Source organism: Sceloporus undulatus, chromosome 6 (genome assembly GCF_019175285.1).
Source record: "Sceloporus undulatus isolate JIND9_A2432 ecotype Alabama chromosome 6, SceUnd_v1.1, whole genome shotgun sequence".
NCBI classification, from domain to species: domain Eukaryota; kingdom Metazoa; phylum Chordata; class Lepidosauria; order Squamata; family Phrynosomatidae; genus Sceloporus; species Sceloporus undulatus.
The window spans coordinates 19,782,069-19,810,050 of record NC_056527.1 but is presented as its reverse complement, the minus strand read 5'-3'; the positions used below and the strand labels follow the sequence as shown (position 1 = coordinate 19,810,050).

General features: G+C 42.5%; 1 protein-coding gene and 1 long non-coding RNA gene across 5 annotated transcripts in view; one reads left to right on the top strand and one right to left on the bottom strand.

The window, feature by feature from the left end:
* EPC1 (enhancer of polycomb homolog 1) overlaps positions 1-22,311 on the bottom strand; it is a 74,025-nt gene extending 51,714 nt beyond the window's left edge. For 2 of the 4 annotated variants that reach the window (XR_006104421.1, XM_042471777.1), the window contains exon 1: positions 370-917. Coding sequence is in view for 2 of the 4 variants with exons in the window: in XM_042471777.1 (XP_042327711.1) it covers positions 370-522 (153 nt within the window). In the remaining 2 variants the exon portion in view is untranslated. Of the gene's footprint in view, positions 1-369; positions 918-22,008 lie in introns of those variants that run through there. The other 2 variants (XM_042471775.1, XM_042471774.1) reach the window with 2 other exon arrangements.
* On the top strand, positions 385-15,986 carry LOC121932797. The gene is made up of 4 exons (XR_006104422.1): positions 385-522; positions 6,490-6,623; positions 9,823-9,892; positions 14,066-15,986. It is a non-coding gene; the product is annotated as an uncharacterized LOC121932797 (long non-coding RNA).
* Positions 22,312-27,982: the final 5,671 nt, after the last annotated feature.

Sequence of the window (27,982 nt, the reverse complement as noted above, 5' to 3'; positions counted from 1 at the left end):
CCAAGCTCTGCCCGCGCGCTCCCGCTCACTCTGCTCGCTCCCGAGCCCGCGCGCGCTCCCGCGGACGACGGTCCGCAGCCAAGGCCCAACCCCAAGCAGAGGCGCCACAAAATGGCGGCCGTCCGCCGCGTCACGTGACGCCCTTTGTGCCTTTCGGGGGCCGAGGGGAGGCGAAAACGGGGGGGACCCATTCGGGGGCCGCTCTGAGGGCACCCAGGGCCTCCCGAGGCGCCTTCGAGGCCCCTGTGTCTCTGAGGGAGGGAAGGGCGCATGAGGGAGGCCTCGCGGGGGAAGGAGGACGGCGGCCATTTTGTGCTTGCGCAGAGCGGGGCCCGTCGGTGGCGGGAGGGTTCTCCGAGCATCACGTACCGACTCCTCTTCCTTCTCCATGCCCGTGGGCATCTGCGGCACGGCCCGGTTGATGGAGGCATACTCGGCCAGGTCGGGCAGGTCCTCGCAGCGGAAGACCGGGAGCGGCTTAGACGCGTCCAGCGCCCGGGCCCGGAACGACAGTTTGCTCATGTTAGTCGTCGTCGGAGGCTGCGGCTGCGATGGCGGCTGAGGAGAGCGAGGGAAGGGCGGCGAGGGCGAGGGCGCTGCTGCGAGCAGCCGAGAGCAGCCGGCCCCCGCCGAGCGCTCTCATGGAGGGAGCGGCGGGGCTCCCGCGGCGGGGCGGGGCGGGCTCCGAGGCGGGTCCGGTCCGGGCGCAGAGTGCTCTCCGCCGCCTTCGCCTTCGCTCGGGCTCCGCTCCTCAAGGCGCCGCCGCGGCCAACATGGCGGACATTAAACCTCGACTGCTGGCCGCCTCTTTCAGCCAACCCCAGCGCCACAGCCATTCCCACACTGCATCGCGCAAGGCGCGGGCACGAGCCCCTCGCGGAGAAGGAAGGGAGGGAAGGGATCATAAATAAAGAGGGACCGGGCGCGCGCGGCGCGGGCACGAGAGAAGAAGGGAAGGGCGCTTCGTCGGCCGCCCGTTTGGCCCCCTTCCTAGGAGGAGGAGGAGGAGGAAGCGCCGCTTCCCTCGCGGAAGAAGGCGGCCTAGCAGCCCTCCTCCGCCGCCGCCGCCATTAGGGTCATGCGGCCTACGGTTTTGTCGTGTTTCCTTTACCTCAGCGAGGCCTCACTCGACGGAGCAAGGAAACAAAGCGCCTAAAACATCCCCTTTGGCAGAATTCAAACAGAACCGTGTCTTTGTAGAACCAGTACATAGACCTCGTAGCGCCTTCGAGACTCACTGAAAGAAACTGGCAACATGAGCTTTCCAAGACTAAAGTCTGCTTCCTCAGATGCATTTTGGTGGAGTGGAAGCCAGGGACAGATACACACACACACAATTCGTATAAAGTGAGGATGTCAATTCAAATCCTCACATCACACCAACAGCAAATATGTGTCTGTGCCTGGCATCCAACTCCACCAAATGCATCTGAGGAAATATGCTGAAGTCTACGAAAGCACATGCTGCACATTTGGTGGAGCGGAAGCCAGGCACAGATGTATATATGCCATTGGTATGTGAAGATGTCATTCAAATTCGCACATTATACCAATGGCAAATATACATTTGTGCCTGGCTTCCACTCCAAACATGCAGCATGAGCTTTCCTTAGACTTCAGTCTACTTCCTCAGATGCATTTGGTGGACTGGAAGCCAGGCACAGAGACATATATATGCCATTGGTATGTGAGGATTTTAACTCAAACCCTCACATTATACCAATGGCAAATATGGCTGTCTGTGCCCGGCTTCCACTCCACCAACTGTGCAGCATGAGCTTTCGTAGACTTGGTGGAGTGGAAGGCACAGACATACATTTCCATTGGTATGTGAGGATATGAGAATTTGAATTGGCACCTCACATTATACCAATGGCAAATATATGTCTGTCTGGCTGACCACTCCACCAAATGCATCTGAGGAAATAGACAGAAGTCTACAAAAGTTCATGCTGCACATTTGCTGGAGTGGAAGCCAGACAGAGACGTACATTTGCCATTGGTATAATGTGAGGATTTGAGTTCACACAACCTCACATACCAATGGCATATATGTGTCTCTATCCTGGCTTCCACTCCACCAAATGCATCTGAGGAAGTAGACTTTAGTCTTGGAAAGCTCATGCCAGTTTCTTCCTTTCAGTTAGTCTCAAAGGTGCTACAAGATCTCTATGTGCATCTGAGGGAGTTAAGTCTACCAAAGCTCATGCTGCCAACTTCTTTTCTTTCAGTTAGTCTCAAAGGGGCTACAGGCTTTTTTTAGTGATGCTCAAAATGGAGGACTAAATCCCTTCATCCCCGCCGCAGAGGGAGACGAAGGGCCTACGCTTATCCCCTCACACAGGGGTGACCAGGGGTGTCCTCCTTTTCTCCAGGATGTGTCCCACACCTCAGCCTTCTGAACATTTTGGAATTCCAAAACGTCCTCCATTTTGAGCAGGGCCATGCAGCATAGATTTAGATTTCCAGGGAGTGTTTTTAGCTTTTTATTTGGGCAGGTCTTCTGTTTCAACCTTCTCTCCAGGAGGGATTCCAAAATTTCCTCCATTTTCGAACAGCACAAAGTGTGTTTAGCTCTTTTTTTGTTGGTCGTGTCCTACACTTTTCCTGGAATGCCCTACATTTTCTTGGTGCCTTGTCCCCCTCTGCAGTTAGGACATATGGTCACCACCCCCTGAGGCAAGGTGCCCAGGGGTGTCCTCCTTTTGCAGGACGTTTTCCATTTCAATCTTCTCTCCAGGAGGTATTCCAAAATGCCCTCCGTTTTTGAGCAGGACTAAGAAACATGGATTTACATTTCTAGGAGTGTTTCTAGCTTTTTGTTTGGGCAGGTCCTATATTTGTTTCTTGAAATGTCCTACATTTTTTCCTGTGCAGTTATTAGGACATCTGGTCACCCTGCTCCATCCCCTCACACAACCAAGGCCAGGGTGACCAGATGTCCTAACCACACAGGAAGACAAGACACTGAGAAATGTAAGGCATTCAAGACAAATAGAGGGCTTGGCCAAATAAAAACTAAAAAAACCACTCATATGAATGTAAGTGCATGCTGCTTAGATGTGCTCAAAATGGAGGAATTCCCCTCACAGAGGGCTGAAATTGAGGATGTGTCCTGGAAAAGGACATCTGGTGACCCTTGTCTAAGAGCCTCCTTCCAAGGCTGACCAGGAGGCGTTCTCCTTTTCCAGGACCTGTCCTACATGTCAACTTCTCCAGGAGGAATTCCAAAATGTAAAAAGCATGAAGCCACTTTTCTATGAGTGTTTTTTAGCTTTTATTCAGTAACATCCTCCATTTTTCTTGAATGCCCTTGTCCTCCTTTGCAGTTAGGACATCTGGTACATTTCAGCCTTCTGTCCTGGAGAAATTCCAAAATGTCCTCCACTTTGACCTTGACTAACATGAATTATCTTTATGGGTGCTTTTAAAGCTTTTGCATTGGGCCACATCCTACATTTTTCTTGGAAGTCCTACATTTTGTATTCCTTTGCAGTTAGGACATCTGGCAGAAGTGTCCTCTGTGTGATGGGATGGAGCAGGATATCCCACAACGAGGATGGCACAACACACTGAAGAAGGAAAAGATTCCCTATCAAATGTCCTCCAGAAGGGAAGGATTGACACAAACACACTTTCAGAGTATTTGGAAACTATGTGTTATAGAGAACCCGCTTGGTGTAGTGGTTTGAGTGTTGGAGATGACCAGGGTTCGAATCCCGGCTTGGCCATGGAAACCTACTGGGTAGCCTTGGGCAAGTCACACTCTCAGTCTTAAGAGGCTGGCCAGGGCATCTGATGAAATTTGCCAAGAAAATGCCATGATAGGTCAGCTTTAGGGTTGCCATAAGTAAAAAAAGACTTGTGAAGGCACACAAGAAGAAGAACAAATGTGTTACAGATAATGGGTTAAAATAGGGGCAGCATCACAGCCCCCTGTGTTCTCCCTAAACTATAATTTATTGTCTCCTCCCATCATTTTGTTCTCTACTAGGGCTCTGTGACATCAAATAATTCTATGGAATGGACTAGGAACAATGTGCTATTTAAAACTCTATGGCTTTCAAACTGAATTCCCATTTCCCCAAGCTTTATTTTTTAAATAAAAAACAGACAAATGTAGGAATAGAGAGAGTCTGGTCACTGGTCCATCTGGAGACCAGTACTCTCAATTCTAACTGGCAGCCATTATCCAGGATTTCAGGCAGAATTATTTTCTAGCGCTATCTAGATATCCTTGGCATCCCCTTGGTGTTTTTTGTTTTTGTTTTTGTCCAAATACTAAGCAGACGTGACCTAGCTTGACTTAACGTCACAAAATCCCATGAGAATAGGTGTGTTCAGGGTATATGTGAATAAATTCTTAAAGCCATAATTGTATTGTTTGTATCGAACACACCCTTTAAAAGGCACTACGGTCATATGCCTTTTTAACAATATTGAGGCCCTTAGGTTGCAACCACCTGAGGTTTTTTCCCTTCAAACTACAGCTTAAATGAAATGCTAAACTAGTATTTCCTAAGCCTTTTCAATTAAAAGCTGTCTTTTAAATGTGCCCTAACCTCCACTATCCCCTACCTGCTGGCAGCCATAGGTTTTTGACAAGCCCATAACCACATAAGTTTCTGAAATGCTGATGTCAATCTAATTTGAGAAGACCCATAAAAGAGAACATGGCATTACTGTACTTCTTTAAAATACAACTGTTGGGGTAGTAGACTTATGGCTGGAATGTACATCAGTGGGAGCTTTTGACACAACATTCCTCACTTAATATATATCTGTACTCAGCAAGGCATGAAGCATTTCCAGCTAAGCTTCTCTCCAACATGGTGCCTCCTATGTGTGTTTTGTTATTATACTGACACTGTACTTGACCAAACATTCATTTATTATAGTATCCAGTGATTGTGTATTATACTATCCAGTGATGGTGTAAACTATAGCTGTGCAAGAGGACAGATGGGGAAAAGAAAAGAAAGCCACCCATGACTTAAGCAGTGGCCTACAGAGTCTTGCTGTGGTGGCTCATGATGAACCCAATAAACTGATATAAAAAGCAGATACTATTGCTTAAGATTAGGAAGTGTTTTCCAGGCAGATACCGAGAAGGAATACTGAGAAGGTTTAAAATATAAACATAACTCCTAAATCTGAGCTGTCCCCACCTTACATTATGCATATATTAAGACAGTAATCCTGTACCAGCTTTACACTGGAGTAAGGATAATGAGCTGCTCAGTAAGCATGGGGTGCTACAAATATACTAACAGTCAAGAGTCTGATTTCTGTGCAGTTATTTTGCATTCAATTGAGAAAAGCTATCTACCTACCAAAGTACAATCAGTTAAGCTATTTTGGCAGATAGAACACTTCTGGAGGATGCATAGGTCCCAGCAGTTTAACATAGGTGGGTTACAGACCGCTATTAATAAATAATAAATAATAAAAATTTTATTTATACCCCCGCCCTTCCAAACGATCAGGGCGGCTCACAAAGTGCACCAAAGTGCAAACATCATACAGGTTAAAAACATATAGCATAAACAACAATCCTTAAAAACAATAAAAAAACCCTTAGCCCAACCTCACGGCCACGAGAGAGGAGGGAGGCCCACAGGATATTTAGTCGGGGAATGCCTGATTAAATAGGAAGGTTTTGAGACCCTTCCTAAATTGGGCCAGGGTAGTAGATGAGCGGAGCTCCGTGGGCAGCGTATTCCAAAGGGCTGGGGCAGCTGTGGAAAAGGATCTTCTGGCAGTAGCAGCCAACCTAGCCCCAGGCACCTTCAGGAGTTGCTGCCCAGATGTTCTGAGGGTGCGAGGCGGAATGTACGGGGAGAGGCGGTCCTTCAGGAATCCTGGGCCCATGCCATTTAGGGCTTTATAGGTAATAACCAACACCTTATATTACGCACCCCCCTAACCCTAGTACGTGCTCCGCGCACACCAAATGGCGGCAGCTGTTCCACACGGCCGCCGCCATGATGGTGTCATGAACGCGCCGCCTGCAAACTAGGCGGTGCGGGCGTGACGCCATCGCTCCGCGCAAGGGCGCTTAATGCGCCCTTTCGGCAGATCAGGAAGGAGCTCCAAAACGGAGCTCCTTCATGGTTTGCGTCACTGGTGCAGCTGTGTGAAGGCTGCACCAGCGGACGCAAATCAGAAAGAGGCTGAGTGGCCCCTTTCTGGGATTCCCCGCTGCTGTTGGGGTGTCCTAGGGGCTTGAAGCCCCAAGGACACCCCTTTCCAGGCTGTGGGGAGGCGGCCTTTTGCCGCTTCCCCGCAGCCTGCAAAGCGGCGGATCAGGGCCTCGGAGGCTGCCGGTCTGTCAGCTGAGGCCCCGATACAGCGTGGAAAGGGGCGGGTGCAGGCTGCTGCTTTTCGGCGGTCTGTAACCCGCCATTGTCTTCAAAAGGAGGGGCTGGGCTATACAACTCATTGGTTTATTTCCAACTTTTATTTCTCTCTTTTTTATGTTTGATCTAGGATGTCACCAGTTACACTCTGAAGTCATTTGCAAACTGGGTTGGAAGACAGAAGAGAAACAAGAATACCAGGGTCATCTTGGCTTTCTGAAAACACTTCTAGTTTTAAAGCAGCTGCTGCACTGATACTATCAGGTACATGTACTACTTTCTCTAGGGATGAACTGTACAAAAAGATGCATAAAAAACCTCATTGTGCATAATACTAGTGATGGAAAAATAATTTCTAATGGAGATAATCACTGTTTACCTTGCACATTATTAAATCATTATTTTCAAGCAATGTTCTAATAAAGCAACATACTTTCAAATGCTTTAAATTATCTTGCACAGAGCTCTCCAAATAGGACCGTAGTGTCTAATACACATAGTCCCTTGTGGTTGCTTTGTGGGATATAAGGAAATTCTGCACTGAAAGCATGCTATTTATACAGAATGTTTAATTTAAGAGTTGTAGTACAAGGTTGTCAGTAATTACTACAGGAAAACACTTTACTGTTGTTCATATGAAGACAGCTAAAATTGAACCTGTTTACTCTGTTATTTCTCTTATATCAAGCACTTTGGGGGATGTTGTATGTTGCAAATATTCACGCATATCTTCGTTGCAATTTACAAAACTTAGCTATTGTTTCTGAGTGATTTATATATTAATTACAAGTTATGCATTTTGTTAGGGTTATTTATACCATATCAAAATATCTGTACAAAGTATCTATACTAGGGCAAAGCATATGTTATTCGTAAATCTATAGGAGAAGAAAAACCTTGTAAAGCTTAGAAATATGAGTAGAATTGCAGAAATTAGATCAATCATGGATTGTCCTTAACTGACCTCCTCTGTCTTTAACTCTGAAAGCACACAAAAAAAGGAGTATCAGATTTTCTTTGATACCACTTTAGGAAGATCTCTTTAGAAACAGGTATCTGCCTTTGGAACATGATGAATTCAGGTTTTGGTCCCTCTCTCATGTTGCAGTTGAAACACTTTAGGAAAATCACAACACAGGTATCTTGCATAAGATTTGGAGTAACTATTAAGAAACCAGACAGATGTTCCCGGTCATTTGAAACATGGTCAGGAAATAGGAATTCAGTTTGTGCTGAATGGTGTTACACTCCAACTGAAGATGCAGAGTCACAGTTTAGGTGTATTGGAAATAAACCAATGAGCTTTAAATTTGGAGACCCAGGTTTCTGTGGTGGCCGGGAGTGCCTTTGTACGCTTAAACCTGGTGCACCAATTGTGCCCATTCTTATAGGGCTGCTGTGACACATGCTTTAGTTATATCCATCCTATTCAGATTACAGTAATGTATGACACGCAGGGCTGCCTTTGAAGACTGTTTACACCACTTAATGTGGTGTAGGCAGTTGCAGCCAGTGTTAATGGGCTGGTGCCAGAAATCATATAATTCACCTACTCCAATGTCTCCACTGGCTAACAGTCTGTTTCCTGACACTATCCTATGTACTGGTAGGCCTACATTTGTGGCTTTGGTTCAGCCAAACTGTCAGACTGTATCTCCTGCTATGAAACTACTTGGGTCCTAAGGTCCTGAGAAGAGAACTGAATGTTGCTGGGGTTTTTTTTTAAAGAAAAGGGCTTTTAAGAGGCTGCATCATTGTTTTAATTGTACTACTTTTTAAAACTGTTTTTATATCCCTTTTAAGTATATTTTAAATTGTTTAATATTGTTAATAAGTTGATACAATGTTAATGTTGACCTCTGGTATACTTTAAACTGGATCATAATCATTTTAATTTGTAAGACACCCAAAGTCCCATTTCTGGGGGAAAGGAGAGTTAGAGCCTCATCACTCCCACCCCTCTAATAGATCTACAGGACAAACACAACTAGTGCTCTGCATAACTAGCCTACTCTTAATCTGAGCATTGTAGTGCACAGGTCCTTGTGGAGCTAACGATTCTGCACTCTGCAGAATCACTCAACAGAATTCACATGTTGGCCACTTGTGCAACATTGCATGTGTACAACTGCAAGAGATTACAGCCGTGGATAGTGCTGGCCAGTGCATATTGGTAAAATAACCTTAAGTGTAAGGTTATTCCTGTGTACAAAAAGTGTTAAAAATAGTTTTTCTGTTACAAAATTGTGAGAACCTGCTTTGAGAGACATAATATATATGTAAATAAAAAGATTGCCCAAAATTTTATAATGTTTAATCTCCATTAAATGCAACCCTAAAGTGAATAGTTCTCCTTTTCTGTAAAGCGACTGCTATTTTCATTGGATAACTCATATAAATATAGACATACTATAGTCCTTTTGTATAATTCGCAGGAAGGTTAGGCTGCATGATCCATATTCTGCATTTGCTGTAACTTGGTAAAGGATGGATGGTACTTCTGAAGCTAAACCAGCAAATAAGTTAATACTGTCTCTCATTCTGACTCTTTTACTTACCAGGTAACCTAGCTGAAGGATTTGGCTGTAATCCTACATATACCTGCCACACAGTATGCACAATTAAACTAAATGGTGCTTACATCTGAGCAGTATAGCACTGGTGATTTACACTTAAGGTTATTTTACCAATATGCACTGGCCAGCACTATCCACAGCTGTAATCTCTTGCAGTTGTACACATGCAATGTTGCACAAGTGGCCAACTATTATTTAACAGGCCAATGTTAACAATGACTTGTATCCAGATTAAGATGTCCTTATTCTACTGTACTCACTTATTTTAATGTGAAGTTTAATATCTAACTATGGCAGGTTGCAGACCACCAAAAAGAGGCGCCTGCTCGGCGCCTCTCTTTGCTGCACAGAAGTGCTGCTGCCTACATATGGCGCTGCGCAGCAGTGCAGCAAAGAAGGAGCTGTAAAAAGCAGCTCCTTTTTGTGGCACCGCAAAGCACCAGAGACAGCTCCATTACATCGCAACTGCACAGCGCCGTTTGTAGGCAGCGCAGCTGCAACATAATCATTGTGTGCGCCATTTCTATGGCGCTGCGCAACTGCGGCACGCTGACGACGTGCTAGGGTTGCGGGGCATGTGCACGCGCCACCCTGAGGTAACCCTAGTACGTTGCGGACGCACTGCAAAGGGCCCATCTATACTGGGCCATAGTCTAAACCCTATCCATAGTCCAACCCTCTCCATTTTGTAAAATCACTTACTGATTTGAGTTCAGATTTTAGATTGTAAGATTCCTAGGAAATTCTTTGTTTCTTTATTTTTATTCTGTAAAGAGCTGTGTACATTAATTATACAATTAACATTAATTAACAAAAATTAACAACTATCATGCCTTACAAATAAATTGTCTTGTAGTATATTTTCTTATGTCCTTTTTTTTAAACAGACTAAAAGTCAAAATTCTCTCCTGATTATGTATGATGGACTGAGAGTGGCATTATCTTCTTCTGGATCAGGTAACTGAGGAGCGTTACAGACTGCCTAAAAGCGGCGGTCTGCTGGCGCTGCCAGTTGTTCCACAAGGGAGCCGCAGCAGCCAAACCGCGCGACTCCCTCATGGATCAAAAAGAAGTCCCAAAATGGCGCTTCTCTTTGCGGCGCGCTTATGATGTTGTGAGGCGCCAATGGTGCACTCGCAGCGTCATATGTGCCGTGTGATGTGCGGATGCAACGCGTCTGCTACATCAAGATGATGGCGCCCGTGTGGAACGGGCGCTGCCATTTTGTACAGACTCGGTCCGTGTTAGGGTTAGGGGCGTCCAGAAGGGACGCCCCTTTCTAACCCTAGTACGCACGGAGTGTGTACTTTATGCCCGTGCGGAACGGGCCTAAGATTAGTTTCAAGCAGATGACTCTTGTCTTCTCTCTCTCTCTTTCTCTCTTTTGTAACTAAGAATTTTTGAGGCAGTGACTTTTACTGATCCAGTCATGCCATCTATTTTAAGGACTATTTATCACTCATTTCTGTGTTACTTTTTGCTTTAAAAATATTCTTAGGGTGATTCTGCTTCTCTTTCAGGCAGAGTGTTTCTTTATTATTTCAGTTAACACGCAAGAATCTGTACAACTATAGAATGTTAATCCATAGATTGTTGATTTAGAGAATTTACCTGCAGCAGAAATCTAGAAATGTTATGTATCTAATAATGATGAATATACATCATTGTCCTTCATATTTTTAATTATTTAAAAACCTTAAAATTATAAGCCAGTTATTTTGGTAGTATTATAGGGATTGGGAATATTCAGGCTTCCAGATGTTGTTATACTGAAATTTCTATAGTCCTAGGCAACTTAGCCAATAGTGAGCGATAATGGGAGTAGCAATTTGACATTTGGTACACCATACATTCTCCATTGCTACCTTAAAACTAGTTTCTTGTCTTTTCAGTTCACTTCTATGCTACTGTGAGAGCGAGAGGATTTTTTTAACATAAAAGAAATATTAGTACTTTGTTGTTGGGTACCTTCAAGTAACTTCCGATTTATAGCAACCCTAAGGCTACCATGGGGTTTCCTTGGTAAGACTTGTTCACAGGGGAGTAGCCTTTGCATGTGACTTGCTCAAGGTCACCCAGTGGATTACATGGCCAAGCAAGGAATTGAACCTTGGTCCCCATAGTTGTAGTCCAACACTCAAACCATTATGCCATGCTGGCTCCACTATTACTACTACTACTAGCTTCTCCTAATGAGGATTTATGTCTACAATGATAATAGTAGTAGTAGTGCTACCATTATTATTATTGCAGACATATTATGTTCTCATTAGCTAGCTGTATATTATTGTAGAGACAAATACATTTTCTAGTCAACTGAAAATCTTCTCACAATAATCCAAAATAGTTTTAATTGTCAGGGCAACTTTCCCCCCAAGAAACACATGAAAAATGTCAAAAGTGATGATCTTAATGTATTTTCAAAATGTAAATTGGACATAAAGCCAGATAATTAGCTTTTAATTCCACTTCACAGTAAAAAGATCATATTAATGACAGAAATGCCTTATTACTAATTGCAGTTATATCCAACTTTCTGTCATCATAAAATCTAATAGAACACATGCACGATTACGTGGTGTCTCTCCAAACTCTGAATACACACAGATTAGAATTAGCAAATTGCACAGGCCTTTCAGACTATGCACCCAATAGTTGTGCTTGGGAGGAATAACATCAAGGGAAGAGAGGAAAGAAAAAACATTGAAATGAATGGGACTCTGACTTGAACATATATGGTCAAGTACGAATTGGAATAGCTGAGTGTATGAGTCAGAAGTGAAGTTTGTAGACACCTGCAAAATTTCTAAGACGTAAATTCTCTGATTGCTGGAACAGTATTGGTTTCAGAAGAAAAAGTAACAAGCATTAGGTATCTCAAGATATTTTATCTGGTATGCAGGTTTGTAATAATAAAAAAATATCAGGTTCACAGTACACAATTTTGGTTGTGGCTGCTACCTTATAATTCTTTTTGAAAGCGTAAGGGAATACAAATCGGTGGATATTAGCCACAAAAGTACTGTTCAAAGGCACCAGCCATGTTCCTTTGTAAGAATCCCACCTCCAAACAGGATTCCAGGTCCATATGATCAGTGCATATTCTCTTGCTACTGTGTGGAGCAGGCAAAATCTGACTAAGAAGCAGTTATATGTTCATATTAAATCTGAACCAAGGCTCTTGGTTTATCATTTGCTTATGCATAAAGAGTATAAAGCCAAAATGTGTAGCTAGCTTCCAGTTCCCAACATATTTGGAAGGAAGATTCAAGTTCCTAAATGGCTTGGGAATCTAGTTTGGACACAGTGTTCAACTGTTGGTTCCCAGTGAGTTTCTGGCTACTTTAGCTGTACTTTCTGATTGCAAAAGATAAGCGAGAATGGCCAGGTAGCATGCAGGAACACACAGCTTGTCTACAGCAAACCAGAATTTTGGATTCTTGTTATGTGTGATTTGTTGTTGTGTGCCTTCCAGTCATTTTTGACTTATGGTGACACAAAGGCAACTTATCAGAGCTTTCTTGACAAGGTTTATTCAGAAGAGGTTTGCACTTGCCTTGTGAACCTGAGAGAGTGTTTTCATGTCTAAGTGGGGATTTGAACCCTGGCTTCCAGATTTGTAGTCCAATACTCAAACTACTACACCATGCTGGCTCTACATCCAGTGTTTCTGAATACAAGCTGCTGAAAATACTTGTTAACTCTACTGTTGATCAACGGTGTATTAAATGGATTCTTAGTTTACTCTAATGGAATATTTTTATACAAGAAAGCATGGTTGTAATATAGCAAATGTAAGAGGGACATGAGTAAGGAATAGCCTTCTGCTGAGTTTGCATGATAAACAAAAAGGACCTACAATGATCCTCACATCTAACAGCTATCCTGTGTAGTGTGCCAGCCAGCCATCCAAGCCCTCTTTGAGGACTCTTAATTCTGAAACTTATCTCCCTTCCAGATATGGATATTGTTCCCAACCGACACACAACAGTTTGTAGTTACTAAGCTATCACCTCTTTTGCTGTTTTTGGACTCTTCCTGAGTATCTTTCTCTGCTTCTTAAACCTTGGGAATCAGAGCATGTCAGTGCCAACTTTTATTTATAAAAGACGCTTTCTTCTTCATTTCTCAGAGACCTTATTTTTGCTGACATTCATCACCTATATTGACTATTAGAGGGAGTAATAAGGGAAGAGCAAAAAAGGGAGGAAAAATATTTGCTGTTGCTTTACCTTGAGCTACAAAAGAAGTTTCTACCTTCTATAGATATTCTGAATTACTGTCTTGTAACTGGGTCAGTTTTGACTGCGTGAAGATAGCAGTGTCATGATCTGTATAGTCTGATGTGAAAGAGACATCACTTTCTCTAATTTTGTTCCTTACACATTCTTAATGTTACCTGATATAATGAGAGAACATTCAGTTGTTAGATACTTCCTGTCATCTAAAAACACTGTTACAGATAAATTTTATGTTCTTAGGGAAAATATTCCTGTTTCTAACCTAGCTAACAGATTATTCAGATACTTTCTAAACATGTAATCTTTCCCTTAGCCTTTTCTTGTTTACTTCTCAGTTAGTTGGGCCTATTCTCAGAATAATTCACTTTTATGGTGTTCAATCACTGTGGACATTTAGACTGGGCTGGGAATCCTCTGTCTCTTCACATGACTACTCCTGTGAACTCTTTCAACTAGCTAGGCTGGCAAAGGCTTATGAGAATTGGAGCCCAACAACATGTGGAATGCCTCATATTCCTTCCCAACCCCTGGTTTCTGCCAGAATGGCAGAAGCTTGAGAAATTACTTTTGTCTCTGCACTTGCAGTCCCTGATAATTTTCAAAAAATGGCTAGAGTTGTCTATCTAGGCAGAAATCTAAAGGGTTGTTTATTTTCAACATTCCATCTCACTTACTTATGAAACCAGGATTCTGGAATTTGGATTTTTAATGGCAAAAAAATAAGGTGGTAACTAATCAGAATGGTACAAATGAGGGTAATAAGTGCATACAGAACCAAACACTAAGTCAAGACTGAGGCACCAGTAGCAGTGCAACATGCAGATATTACATGCCCTGAACAATGAAGGCTTTCTGCAAACACCATTTATTTCTTAATATTTCTTCACAGGAATGTAAAGTTGGATTCTCTCTTTTAAAAATTCAGATCCTGGAGAAGGCAGACTCTGAAGATGCCCACTGCTTCACAAAATTCCATGCTTATGGAAGCATGGGGGGAAATATGATGTAGTGCCTTATATAGAATTTGTTTGTTTGAAATTAAAATACTTGAGCATCTCACTCTTATTTTAACTTATTTACTTAAGAAGCAACAGTGCAGGATCTTTGAATATGAACAGATGGGTTACACTATTTCTATATTTTCAGCCATCTTGAAAACAAAGCAAAATTATTCACAGTAGTTTGGCAGAAGCTGGCTATAAAGAATCATACGAGTTATATAACTAAATGATTAGGAAATAAAGTATCATGAACACCATCCAGTTTTGGTAAGTACAAAGTTACATTCACTAAGAAAATGTATCCTTACTATATATATAGTACAAAATTTAAATGGTCCTGCCTCATGTGGAAGAATGACACAAGGCTCAAGATCCTATTTATCCTCTCTGTTCATCTGTGTATATTTGTAGTCTGTTTATGGAGACATGCACTAGAGCAGTCTATGGAGTACGTGGTGTACACATGTCTGCCACAGGGATCCAAAAGCTTCATTGTATGGAAAGTCTAATACTGCAATTCTGCATACACTTACCTGGGAGTAAGAACCACTGAATGCAGTGTGGCTTACTTCTGAGTAGACATTTATAGGATTGCAGTGTAAGGTTTTTCAAATAGTAGTGGGAAAAGGTTATAATGGAGACATATTAACAGGATCAAAGTGAACAGAACTGCAATTTATCTTCTTATAGCATAAGTATTACTCACTTATAATTCAGTATAATCAACCAAAAGAGCACAGAACACAAACCAATGTCACAGGTGCCACTTGATACTCTGGATAGTAAATTGAGGACTATGTATCTATAATTTGTCTTTTCTTTTATGTTTACTTACTCTAAAATAGGGATAGGTAAAGTATTGCCCTCCTAGATGCTGTTAGACTGCACTCCCAGCATTCCTCAAGAATGCCTATTTTGGCTAAGTCTGACAAGACTTGCAGTCCAACATCATCTGAAGGACCACACTTGGGCCACTTCTATATTATTATTATTATTACTACTGTAAATTATCTGCGAATAGACATTTAAAATACAGGATGACTCGGTTTATTGCCACTGTATGTTGCATAGATCTTGTCAGATATAAAATGTCTTATTTTCTTAACATAAGCATTCTCTGAATTCTGGCTTGCTATCAGTTCAGACCATAAACACTCACCATTATCCAGAACCAGTCCTTCTTCAAAATCAGTAGCAAACTTAACTGTAGTTCTTCACCAGCAGGATGATGTGACGAAACAGCAGTTTTATTAAAAAACTGAACGTTTTTAGATGAACAAGAACACAGTAGATACACTACACATATACCATGCAGACCTCATCCATATCTTTGCTGAGGGCCTATTTTCCAAATCTCAAATCTAGCATCCTGTTGGTTTGTATACAGTTTTAAAATTAATTTAAATGGTTTTAACTTTACAAAATGGTTAATTATTTTAAATAATGTTTACATTTATACTTTTTATTGCTTTTTATGTAGTTTTAATCTATTTTTTTCATAAATTGTAATCTCATTATTGGGGAAATAAGTTTTAATAAATGGCAATAAGTCCCATTATTGGGGAAAAGGCAACATATAAATAAAATAATAATAATAAACCTATCACATCAGACCCCAATCCTAGATGAGTACAGGTTGTTTTGTGTTGTGTTTTCCTACTGAGCAGGTACCAAGACAGAGCCATGGTGTCCACCAGCTTAAATGAAACTCTTCTCCAAGCCACAACTTGTTTAGGCTTTTGAAACTTCTTCCTGACCTTCATTTTTGTACTGTATTCACTCATTTCAGAATGTCTGCATTAAATTAGTGTTTTTAAAAAAAATCCTATACTTAAAGTTATCTTTTGAATCAGTTTCTGATATTATTATGCTCTTTACTGAATGTCACGTTTCTGGTCCTCCAATATCTTGCTGCCTTTTTTTTTGCTTGACCGTTTCTTCTTACATGGCTTTTTCCACTGTGCTGTTCTGGATAACTACACTCACTCTTGAGTCCAGTGTCATTTTGCCTTGCTCTTATCTTGTCATGTTAGTGAGGCACCCCCCCCCTTTCATGATAACTAACTATTCAAGAAAATCCAGTTTCTTTCAATCTCATTTCTGAATACCCCTAGGGGCCATTCAGACTACCTTTTACCCTGGTTATGAAACCGGATTAAAAGTGGGAAGTTCATATTGGCCCCGATTCTTTAACACCCAAATTCGAGGTTTGCACACCCGTTGAGGGGCAAATGCCCCTTGGCACGGGTCTTTTGAAAGCGGAGTTTTACCTGTATTTTTTGAGGAAAAAATGGGTGTGGGCAAATGTGAACTTGGCCCCGGTCATGATCGGGTCAAGTTCAGGGGAGGGATTAGGTCAGAGGGAGGGCAGAGGGCGGAACATGCCTCCCCTTCATCGGGGCGAAGAAGGAGGAAGGGTGCCATGGAGGGCAGGATCGGGGTGAAGGAGGAGGAGGAGGAGGAAGGAGCAGGACGAAGGGTCAAGTTCAGGGGAGGGATTAGTTCAGAGGAGGGCAGAGGGCGGAACGTGCCTCCCCTCTCTCAGGCAGCTTTCTCTCTCTCTTGGAATTTTTATTTTTGACAGTATGTGAATAGTTCTACAGGTTGATAAATATACATATTGATAGAATGTGTCCGCTTGTGCTACATTTCCCTTTCTGCTAGCTGCCCGCACAGCACCTCACTTTGCAAGAGGCCTTGTGTGTAATATGCAAATGCTACAATGCAAATGTTACAAATGTTTCCCTTTCAATTTGGCAAATTGATACAATATGTGAATGCTTTTGCTACATATGTAAAGGCATTCTGGGGTCACAGTCAGAGGGAGAGCAAAGCAAGAGGATGCAGAGATGGCATTCTGGAGTGAGGAATTATTATTATTATTATTATTATTATTATTATTATTATTATTGTGACTGGAAGAGGATGGCTTGGGGGGGAGGCAAGGGCTTTGGAGGTAGCATTGGGCTGGAAACGAAGGGGAGGCTAGAGGCTGGCATGTGGAAACCCATGACTTTGGGGGAGTCACACTCTCTCAGCCTCAGGGGAAAGGCAATGGCAAAATCTCCTCAGAACCAATCTTGCCAAGAAAAGGCCAGGATGGGGTCGTTTTAGGGTTGCCATAATCTGTAATGACCCAAATACAAACAACACACACACACACACACACACCTGAAGGTTTTTAAATTTGACAAGTTGACAGAATATGCAAACACTGCTGCCAGTTTTTTTTTTAAAAAAGGAGGGGGAAAGCACCCATTCCGTTGGCCAATGGCTGTAGGATATGTCACCTTTGACGAAAGCAGAAGTGAATTTGATTGACAACAGAGGAGGCTCCATTTTAAACCAGTACCGCAAATGTGAACTTCAGAGGGGTAAATTGCCCCAATCGAGGTAAAGGGTAGTACGAACTTCTTTCTGGGCATATTCAGTGTAGGGGGACCCAGATCTGCCCAGTTCTATCCAGGGCAAATAAGCGAGTGGGAATGGGCCCTTAGTTTCATACTAGCTCATGCACTGCACTAACAAGCTTCCTTACCCATTTTCATTGCTTATTCAGTCTGACAATTTCACCTTTAATTCTTTTCTTGTGTATAAATTGCATTCTGCAGAGAACCTACATCCCAGCACAATGTAAATAAAACAGAACAATGGATAGCAGCTTTTGTGGACCTACTTTCAAAATATGTCTTGGGTATCTAATAATATATACTTATAAATTGGGTGCATGCACATCTTGTGTGCCATCAAGTTATTTCTGATTTATGCTGACTTTAAGACAAAACCATCATGGGGGTTTCTGGGCAAGACTTGTTCAGAGAAGGGTTTGCCTTTGTCTTCCTATGAGGCTGAAAGAGTATGACTTGCCTAAGGTCACCCAGTGGGTTTCCATGGACTCAAATCCTGGTCTCCAGGTTATAGTCCAGTGCTCAAACCACTACACCATACTTGCTCTCTCCCATGTGGGTGTGTTCACACATCTGCGAGCCACCTGTTGACTTATATGGTTGAACAGGGAGTTGAACCCTGGTCTCCAGGGTTGTAGTCCAGTACTCAAACACTTGCTCTTCCGTGTGTATGTGCATGCCTTCAAGTCGCCTGTTGACTCATGGCAATGCCATGAATTTCATAGTTTTCTTAGGCAAGGAATACTCACCCGAGGTGGCTTTGCCAGTTCCTTCCTCTGAAATATAGCCTACAGCATTTGGTATTGATTGGTGACCAGTGCTGACCCTGTTTAGCTTCCAAGATCAGATGGGATTCTGAGTTTTAAGGTATTTAGGCCCATACGTACAGAAGTAATTTTTTCCCCCAGATACAATGACAGGTAGATACAGCTTTGCTAACACAGCCCATGCCACTTGATCTTTGGCAACTACTGCACGCAACAGGAGACCTTTAGCTATATAATTAGCCCACCACATTTGTGACTTTGACTTTGGCAGATTTGATTATTTGTGGGTTTGATTTATATGTTCTCTCTAAGAATCTCTAGGTCCTCCAATGCAACTCTGCCAGAGGCTGACCATAGAGTTGTGCTGGAGAACCTAAAGGCTCCTGGAGAAAACTTCTCTAGGCATTTGTAGGTCCTCCAGCGTGATTCATGACCAACTTCTGGCAGATGTTGACCACAGAGTTGCACTGGAGGACCTGGAGATTCCTACAGAGGTGTTCTCTCGTGTAATATATATATATTATTTACAGTTTTTCACATTCACGAGGGTCCTTCAGCCCTAACCCCAGTGAATGTGGAGGGATCACTGTACATCATATTGAGATTAGTGGAGGCTCTGCTTACTGTATTTTAATACTAACTCATATTAAAAGAGGCACAGCCATGAAGCTTTGATATATCCTGCATAACAACTTGGTTATGCCTAATTTAATTCAATCTGTTTAAGTTATATAGGCCTGTAAACTGCATACATTAAACTGCCTTACTTCACTGGTCAGTACTTGGCTTGACTGATCAGTCTCAGGTCTATATGCCTCACAGAGCTGCTACCTGAGTTCATAAGGTGGCAGGAACTGAATCTCTAATTTTTACATATGCAAAAACTATGCTCAGAGTGACCAAATGTCCTCTTTTTCCAGGGCATGTCCTACATTTCAGCCTTCTGTCCAGGAGGAATTTCAACCTGCCTTCCATTTTGAACAGGATTAAGAAGCATGAATTTATATTTATATTAGTGTTTTTAGGTTTTATTTTGTAACATCCTACATTTTTATGCCTTGTCCTCCTTTGTGGTTAGGACGTCTGGTCACCCTGCATACTCTGTTACTACACTGAGGATATTTCCTGTATATTGTTCTGAACTATTTGAAGGAAAAGGGGAACACAGGTGTAACAAACTGCAAAAATGTACCTTACTGCACACTTCATTGTGACTAAGTGTATATGGGGACGGAAGGGGTGGAGAGAATAAACAATCTCTCCTTAAACATGAACAACAGCTGATCCACCAGGGCCAGTCATGATGCATTCATACGCCTCTTTTACAGATGTATGTACAAGGCGCTAAGAACTGCACCCATGTATCAAGGTGCCTGCAACACTGTATGGTGCAATCATGTGCTGCACTGCCACATTACTGAGATGGAGGCTGCATGAGTTGCATTCTTAGATCTGAAAGTGAACATCCATGTCTGGCCTTTTCAAACTACCATTGTTAATACACACTGTGGGCCACAACCAGCGAAAGCATTTTAGCTGCTCATCTGCCCCTAATTGAATTGATATTTTACTTGGATCCAAATGTGGAAATGTTTAGAAAGCCATTTCTACATCTACAAAGAGATGACCTTTACTGAACAAATTTAGTTTGAAACCTTTAAACAGATGCTGCAACATCCAACTTCTTGTAAAGACATTTTGTTTCAAGGACATGAAAAAAAATTATCTCAGAGTACAGGCTAGAAATATTTCTGATATAACACACAAAGCAACAACGTCTTCTATATTCCTTGTATTCACATGCATGTGCCACAGAATTATATAAATAAATTACTCATACAAAAGGCTTGTACTAGTCTGAGGAATTCCTTAAGGCGGAAAAATAAAACATTCCTTCACAATACTATAATAGATTCCTTAACCTGTTGCGTTTTCTATGGTATTTTTTGCAGATTTCAAAACTATGCGTTTATAAGGTCAGTCGTTTTATTTCACGATTTTAGCATGTGCAGCTAAAATCCACCCAGCCATCTTTGCATCAGATCAATTATTTTTTTATTTTTATAGGAATACAGATATTTTGCAGGAAAAACTATACATTTGTACCTTTAGTAAGCGTGTTTGTGGTTGCACACACACACACCCCAAACATGGAAGCCTGCGTGGCAATTTGCACGAATGCTTGTGTAATACTTGCAAAGTTTAATTTCTATCTGCATGCCAATGAAGCTCAATTAAACCATGAATATCTACACAGTTTTAAAGAAAGGATTTTAAAGAAAGGGCCCAGCCCACACATTTTGGTTCATCTAAAAAAAGAACTCTGAAGCAAGGGAGAAAAAAGGCTTTCCAACTCAGCTAGAAATTTCCAAAAAATCTATACTTCACTAAAACTAGGTATGCGTGTGTGTGTGTGTGTGTGTGTGTGTATATATATATATATATAAAGAGAGAGAGAGAGAGAGAGAAACAATCCACAGAAAATATGTAATCTTTTTTTTTAATTCCTTTTTCAAACAGGGGTGAAGACATTACCAAAGAATAACCCAGTTCTTCCCCCACCTTAGGAGGTTTTTCTTTTAAAAGGGAGGAAAAAACCCCAACCCTGCCTTTAGCCTCACTGAACAACAAAGGACTGTGACGACACGTCTGTTCTGGTGTACAGTGCACTGGGGGGACATAGATGGCAATGCACAATAGATCTACACACACACACACACCGCACAGAAGATGTGTGGTGAGATTATATGCTATATCGACAGGAGAAGGAAAAAAGAGGAGGAGGTGATCCAAAATCTCAAAGCTTGCCCCACCTTTCTTCGCCCCCTCCCTCTTTTCTTGGTGAAACGACCATAAAATTGTTTAGGAGGCACCACAGCGCCACCAACACAGATCAATACAACACACACACACACACACACACACACACACACAAATTTCCCACCGTGTGCAAAAAAAAAAAAGCTTCTAAAAATGCCCCCAATTCCAAAATGTCTCCCCAAAGCCCCCTTCTGCCAAGACCCCAAGAGATGGAGGTGTGTTCCTTCCCATAAAAAGAAAGGCTTTCAAAGATGACTAGAAAAAGGCCAGCGTTTAGCAGCAGACACAACTTGAGACCAACCCTGTTATGTCAGCCTCCTTCTTCTCTGGCAGTTTCCCTCAAAACCAGCCCCCCCCCCCCCACCCCCCCAAATTCAGTCTGGCTTTAAAAACCCACCCCCCCCCCCCAACATCCATCTCTTCAGGAGCATTCCTGTCTCCCATCAAACAATACCTTGTGGTCCTCCCCTCCTTTAAAAAACCCTTTCTGTGCATGTATTTTGTTCTGCACATATTTCTTCTCAATATTGGAAACTCCACCTTGGTCGGTGCCTTGAGTTCCTGGGAGCTCCATAAAAAGAAGTGACCGTTTTATGGGCATCAAGGGCCAGGTCTGCTTCCCCTTTGCCCCCCTCCAGAAGCAAAACCTGGGCTTTTAATCTAAGGCGCCCCTGGTGCGCGATTAGTCCAAAGAGGTAAAGAGCCAAGGCCAGCCTCCCTTTGATGCCCCATCGAGAGGGAGACCTCTGACGCCACAAAAAGAAAGATAGACAAAGAGAGATTTCTTTGAAAGATATATATATATATATACATCTTATTAAAGATGAGCAAACTTACCTCTCAAAGCAGCAGACAGCTGCCCCTTGGCCACGACGGAGGCAGAACAGGCTGGGCATAGTTCCTGGCTTGCAAAGAGCCACCTCCTCCACGCAGCAAAAGGATCCCCAAATCTCTGTCTTTTTTTGGGGGGGGGGGGGAAGGGGAGGAAAAAAAATAAGAAAATGGGAAAAGGGAGACCCCGTTTCCCCTGGATCAGGGGTTGTTCTTCCCAAGGGTTCTTCTCTTGTGGGGGCGTTTGGGTAAAGCAGGGAAAGAGGCAAAGGAGATTAAAAAGCCAAGGCAGCAGGAGCAGCAGGAGCAGCAAGAGCAGGAGCCAGAAGACTCTGGGGTTAACAACTTTGTAATGGCAAACAGGCGTGTTCTGATTGGTTAGGAGGGCAGTGTCCCTACACAGGCTGCACTGGCCCTCCCTCCCCCCCCCCCTTTCCTTCTGCAGCCTGGAAAAAAGAAATGCAGAAAGGCAGTGTGCCATTTTAGACAGGCTTGCTTTTTCGCCTGCCTTCCTCCCTCCTCTCCAAAACACACACACACACCCCAAGCCCCCCAAAAGCCCAGGCTGACCCTACAGAGCTCCTGAAAAGATTTCCTCGATTGCTTTGGGTACACAAGCATGTCCTTGGAGAAAGGGGGGAGGTAAGAAAGAAAGAAAGAAAGAAAGAAGAAAAAGGCACATGCACACAGATCATCCACTCCCTGCCTCACAGGGGCTTTGGGTTAGTTCCCTTTGCAGCATATATGTGTGTGTATTTTATGTATTAAAATTAAAATATGTATTTTAATATTTGATAATGATGTGTGTTTGTGTGTGTCATTATCAAATATTAAAAATTGGTCTTAATTGGTTAAAATTGGTTTAAAATTGGGCTTAGTTACATGGACTTGGGAAGAGACATTGCAGCAGATGGATGTATTTTAATATTTGATAATGACACACACACACATATATGACTCGTTGACACACACACACACAGAGATCCCTATATATATTAATCATTATCAAAAATTGAAATACATCCATCAGCTGCAATGTCTCTCCTCCAAGTGCAGGCAGCTAAGACCAATTTTAAAAGAAAATAGAGGGAGTTTGCCTGAAGCACCTGAAAAGCCAGTCAGGCCTGGAACAATATATATATATATATATAGTTGATATTGAAAGACTAGGAAGAAGAGGGGTTTTCTTTCTTTTCTTTTTATTTATATCATGGATCGGCATATCTATCATGGTGCAAATTGCTAAGAAATGTGATTTTTCCCCCAACAAATGCACCCATTGTGGTGGGGCACGGTTTTGCCACAAAAACATGGTTTTAAAAACCCCTCCTCATTCCTGACTGACAGAATTGCTACCATGCTGCCCACAAACAAAATGGCTGTGGCATCTGAATTTTTCTGGATCCTCCCACCCTGCCCCTGGGAAGTGGTCGAAATCTCAAATAAATCAAGTACAAGGCAAGGTCCAAGCTTCACACAACATCAGATCAGCAAGGCCATGGTCTCCCTGAAATGCTGTCCTACCATTCAGGGATTATGATTATGATTATTATTTAAACCGTGCCTTGATCCCAGGGAGGTGACTTGGCTGTGTAATTTGAACTTCCTGCTTTACATATGCATAAGGTCTTTCACATATCTTGGCAAGCTTTCAACTCAAGGGTGCTGGGAAATTGGATGCTGCTGTGTATCTTTTCAAGTTTGTGAGCTGAAGTCAGTTGCTGTATGGGCTGTTGAAACCAAACCAAACCAAAAAAAAAAGTGCTGTATCTTTCTTGGCCTTACAAAGAAAAGCCAATCCCTGAAAGGCAGCACAGGATTTCATAGCTGGTATATCCAATCTTCGCTTCCTCTTTCAGTTTTTGCAAGCATTAATTATACAAGTGAGTTGTAAGAGTGTTGGCTCTAGATAAACGCAATCATTAAACTGAGGCTGCATCCACACAGAGAAATAACCCTTTTGGGCACTGCTTTAACTGCCCTGTTAAAGCAGTGCCAAACCAGGCTATTTCTCTAGTGTGGATGCAGCCTGACTTTCCAAACTCTGGGTGTTACGTATCTTGCATTTGTAGCTGAATCATTACTGTTGTATATATGGGAACAATCCTAAAAGTTAGAAGTATGTTAGCTATTAACACTCTCATGCTTCTTTACAATAAAGGAAAAAAATATATGTTATTAAAATGTCATTGGTTTTACACTCTGAAATAATAAACACAGACACAATTCTTCACATGTTCAGAAATGATAAAGTTGTGAAATTAGTCTGCATGGATGGCTTTAATCTGGCTTCAGGGAAAACAACTTCAGTAGGAAGCCTCCAAGTAGGCAGCAAAGTCCCCTTTGAAGATTTCCCTTTCTGGATCATAGCTTTATAGAACAAACTACACAAACTACTTTTAAGAATTTTTTTTCCACTTAAAAACTGGTTTAATTCTTGTTGGCAATAAGCTACAAGGGGCCAAGTTGGTTAAAGGTGTTTCAGTGGAACAGACTTTAAAGCAAGGGCCTTCTCAAGATTCCATCTAAACAATCCATTCTGAAGTGGCTGTTTTAACCAAAGCAATGCTCTCCAGATTTGTGTTACTGTAGCTCAAACTATATTATAGGCTGCATCTACACTACACAAATAATGCAGTTTGACACGGCTTTAACTGGTATGGCTCAATGCTATAGAATTCTGGGATTTGTTGGTTTGGTAGATACTTAGTCTCTTTTTCATTCAATCTGAAGAATTTGGCTGAATCCACACTGCAGCAATAATCCAGTTTGACAATTGCCTTGGCTTAGTGCTATAGAGTTCTGGGAACTGTAGTTTTGAGTTAATTAGCCTTGAGTTATTTAACTCTGGTGCCACATCAAACTACAAATCCCAGGATTCCACAGCATTGAGTCATGGTAGTCAAAGTGGTGTCAAACTGCATTAATTCTGCAATGTGTCAGCAGCTGTAGTTTCTGTTCAGTGTAGCCTGTCCTCACCATAAAAAAGTGTTAATCATCCTTATTTTAAAAAAGGCTGAAACGGTAGAGATAGAGACAGTGGTGTCCCTCTGCCTGGTGTCACCTGGTACGGAGGGGGAAGGCTGTTGGGGTGGCAGTGGAAGTGGCTAAAAGTCTTTAAAAGCCCTCTTCTTCGCAGCTGCAAGGGAGTCCTCCTCATGGGGAGGCCTCCACTCCTGCAGCAAAGCCAGGAAGGGTGTGCTTGGGCCTCTACTTCACTGCCACCACAGAGACTTCCTTGTGAAGAGACTGCTGCTGCCATGGTGAAACTTGGAGGGGCACACTTGCCCTTTTTCACCCACAGTGGGAGGAAGGCCCGACCAGGTGTCACCCCTCTTCTGGAGTGTCACCAATGCAGGTCGCACTCCCTGCACCCTTCTAATGACCCAAGTGGATAGACTGAGAATATCTTGATTCATTATTTTTGTTGTTGTTAACCACCTTCGAGTTGATCTCGTCTTGTGGCAACCCTGTGGATGAGACAAGACTCCCTATCCTCCGCTAGTCTAAATTCTTGCAGCTTCATGCTCATGACCTCCTTAATTGAGTCCATCCATCTAGCATGTGGTCTTCCTCTCTTCCTACTTCCCTCCACCTTTCCTAGCATTAATGTCTTTTCTAATGATTAATGCCTTCTCATGATGTGGCCAAAGTATGAAAGCCTCAATTTAGTCATCTTTGCCTCCAGGGAAATTCCAGGCTTGATCTGTTCTAGGACCCATTTATTTGTTTTGTATTGTTTTTTGCTGTCCCCAGTATCCTCAGCACTGTTCACCACCACCACATCTCAAGTTAATTTATTCTCTTTTTGTCCATTTTCTTAACTCTCCCGCTCTTGCATCCATACATGGTAATTGGGGAATACATTAGCCTACATCAATATTGCTAACAAAAAAAAAGTAATGTTTTAAGATTAATCTAAGCTTCATTGGGATTGGCTACACTGAAGGTTATGACAGCCATCCCTAGCAAATAAATTAAACCCATCATATAGAAGCAATATCATACATGTCAATATTTCTCAGATGAACATTGGAGTGTATGAAAAAGCCGAGGAACATCAGAGTACAATCAAGATGACAAAATTAATGAGGAAAAACACATAAGCTAAAATATGCTGCAGCAGTTTGTATTTGCTTGAGTATACAGGGGAGAATAAGATCCCACCTCTTCTCCTCCTCTCCCCACTTCTGAGTTAACTGAATATAAGTTACAATATTTTTAAAGTCAGTTTGCAAAAACTGAAGTAAGCTGAAGGCAAGAGGGGGGGAGTGGGACATTTTTAAAACAGCTGAAAAAGTGGGATGACAGAAAATTAATCAGGACTGTCCCTGCCAAATCAGGACAGTTGGAGAGCATGCTGTGTCAGCTCTGGGATCCTCTTCTCTCTTGTATTGGTGGGCCCAGACATGAGCCATTTCCTCAGTACATCAGAATCAGGCTACAATTACAATAGCTAGGATGCCACTTTTTATTTCTTTTTGGGGTGTAAAAAGGGGACCGCAGGGATTGCTGCTGTAGCGGTTTCAAATTTCCAGAACAATTGGTGAGGAGTATAGGTAGTCCACACATTTACCTTACATGTGTGTTCCACACTCTTGAGGGATGTATAAATGGACATTTACTAGTTATCCAAAAAGACCTGTAGCACAAAATAACTATAATATGGTTTTCAGTAGTTACAGTTTCTCTGGCAGGATATGTAAGATCAGCTCATGTTGAAGATAAGAATGTTTCCATTTTAGAATGCCTGGGAAACTATTCCTTTGTTAGTTACGATGTAGTGATCTTCTCCCTCCTCCCAGTCCCTTCTACTTGATTTAGAGATCAAGAACAGATTATTGATCTTGTCTTGGGGGTGAATTTGGTTATCATCCAGTCCGGGAAACTGTCCTGTTGCAGGGGACATCTAGTTCATTGCGGGGATTTGGTGAATAGAAGCTGTGATGGAGGAATACTTCAATCAGCTAAGAGACATGAGCTAACTTTGTCTTTGCCTTGGATGTTATTGTTGCAACCCATTTAATGAAGCAGCTGGACTATGGATGGATCGGCATCTTCGTCATAAAATCCATCATATGCTTATGTGATCAGTAACCCATTGTTTTGGGGTACTTGTGAGGTAATTTCATTTTGACAGGCATTCAAATTTTGGTTGGCCTAAAACTGAGTGGATCAGGTCCCTGGAATTGTTACACTCACAGGAGGATATCACACAATTGAAATTGGAAGTATAATCCAGTGTCATCCTGAACACAATCATGCATATTCACGTTATTACACAAAAGGTTACCACACATGATCGCCGGCAGTCCAAATGCATTCTGAACGCAATCACGCATCAATCCACAGTTAAGTAAGTGAACTAGCGAAGTCACAAACCCTATTCCTAGGCAACTTCGCACTCAGTGCGTTGTTGTTTGGTGTGATGTGCATGTCTCCTTTGGTCCTGGTCCCCCCCCCCCCAAATCCAGAAAAGGAGGTTTCCCACGAAGCCATGCTGCAATTCCGCTTCAGTTTTGCTTCTGCTTGTCCTTCAGCATTGCTGAGGAGGGGCTGCTCCCTGCTAATTAAGAGACATGGACCGGGAGGTATTGGATAACCATTATATTCATGTTTTAACATGACAAGTGTGAATATATGCTTGTTTTAACGTGAATAGAGCATATTCTTTCAACCATTCTTCCCGCCCCCCTCCAACCTCTTTTGTAAATTGTGGGGTTCCTCTGGTGAGGCAACTGGCCAAGTGAGAAAGGGCATCACATCCTTTTCTTGCTTGCCAAGCAGACATGCAAGACCCGAAAAGGCCATCTGGAGTCCCAGAACCTCCCCCCAGCAACAGCCACTGCTGGGGGGACAGTACCTTTCATTTGGGGTCCAGCATGGCTAATGTATGTGCAGCACTGCCCTCCCAGCAATGGTTGGCAGCACTGCACCAAGAGACACCAAGCACAGGGGCACCACTGCCCAAGCTATTTAA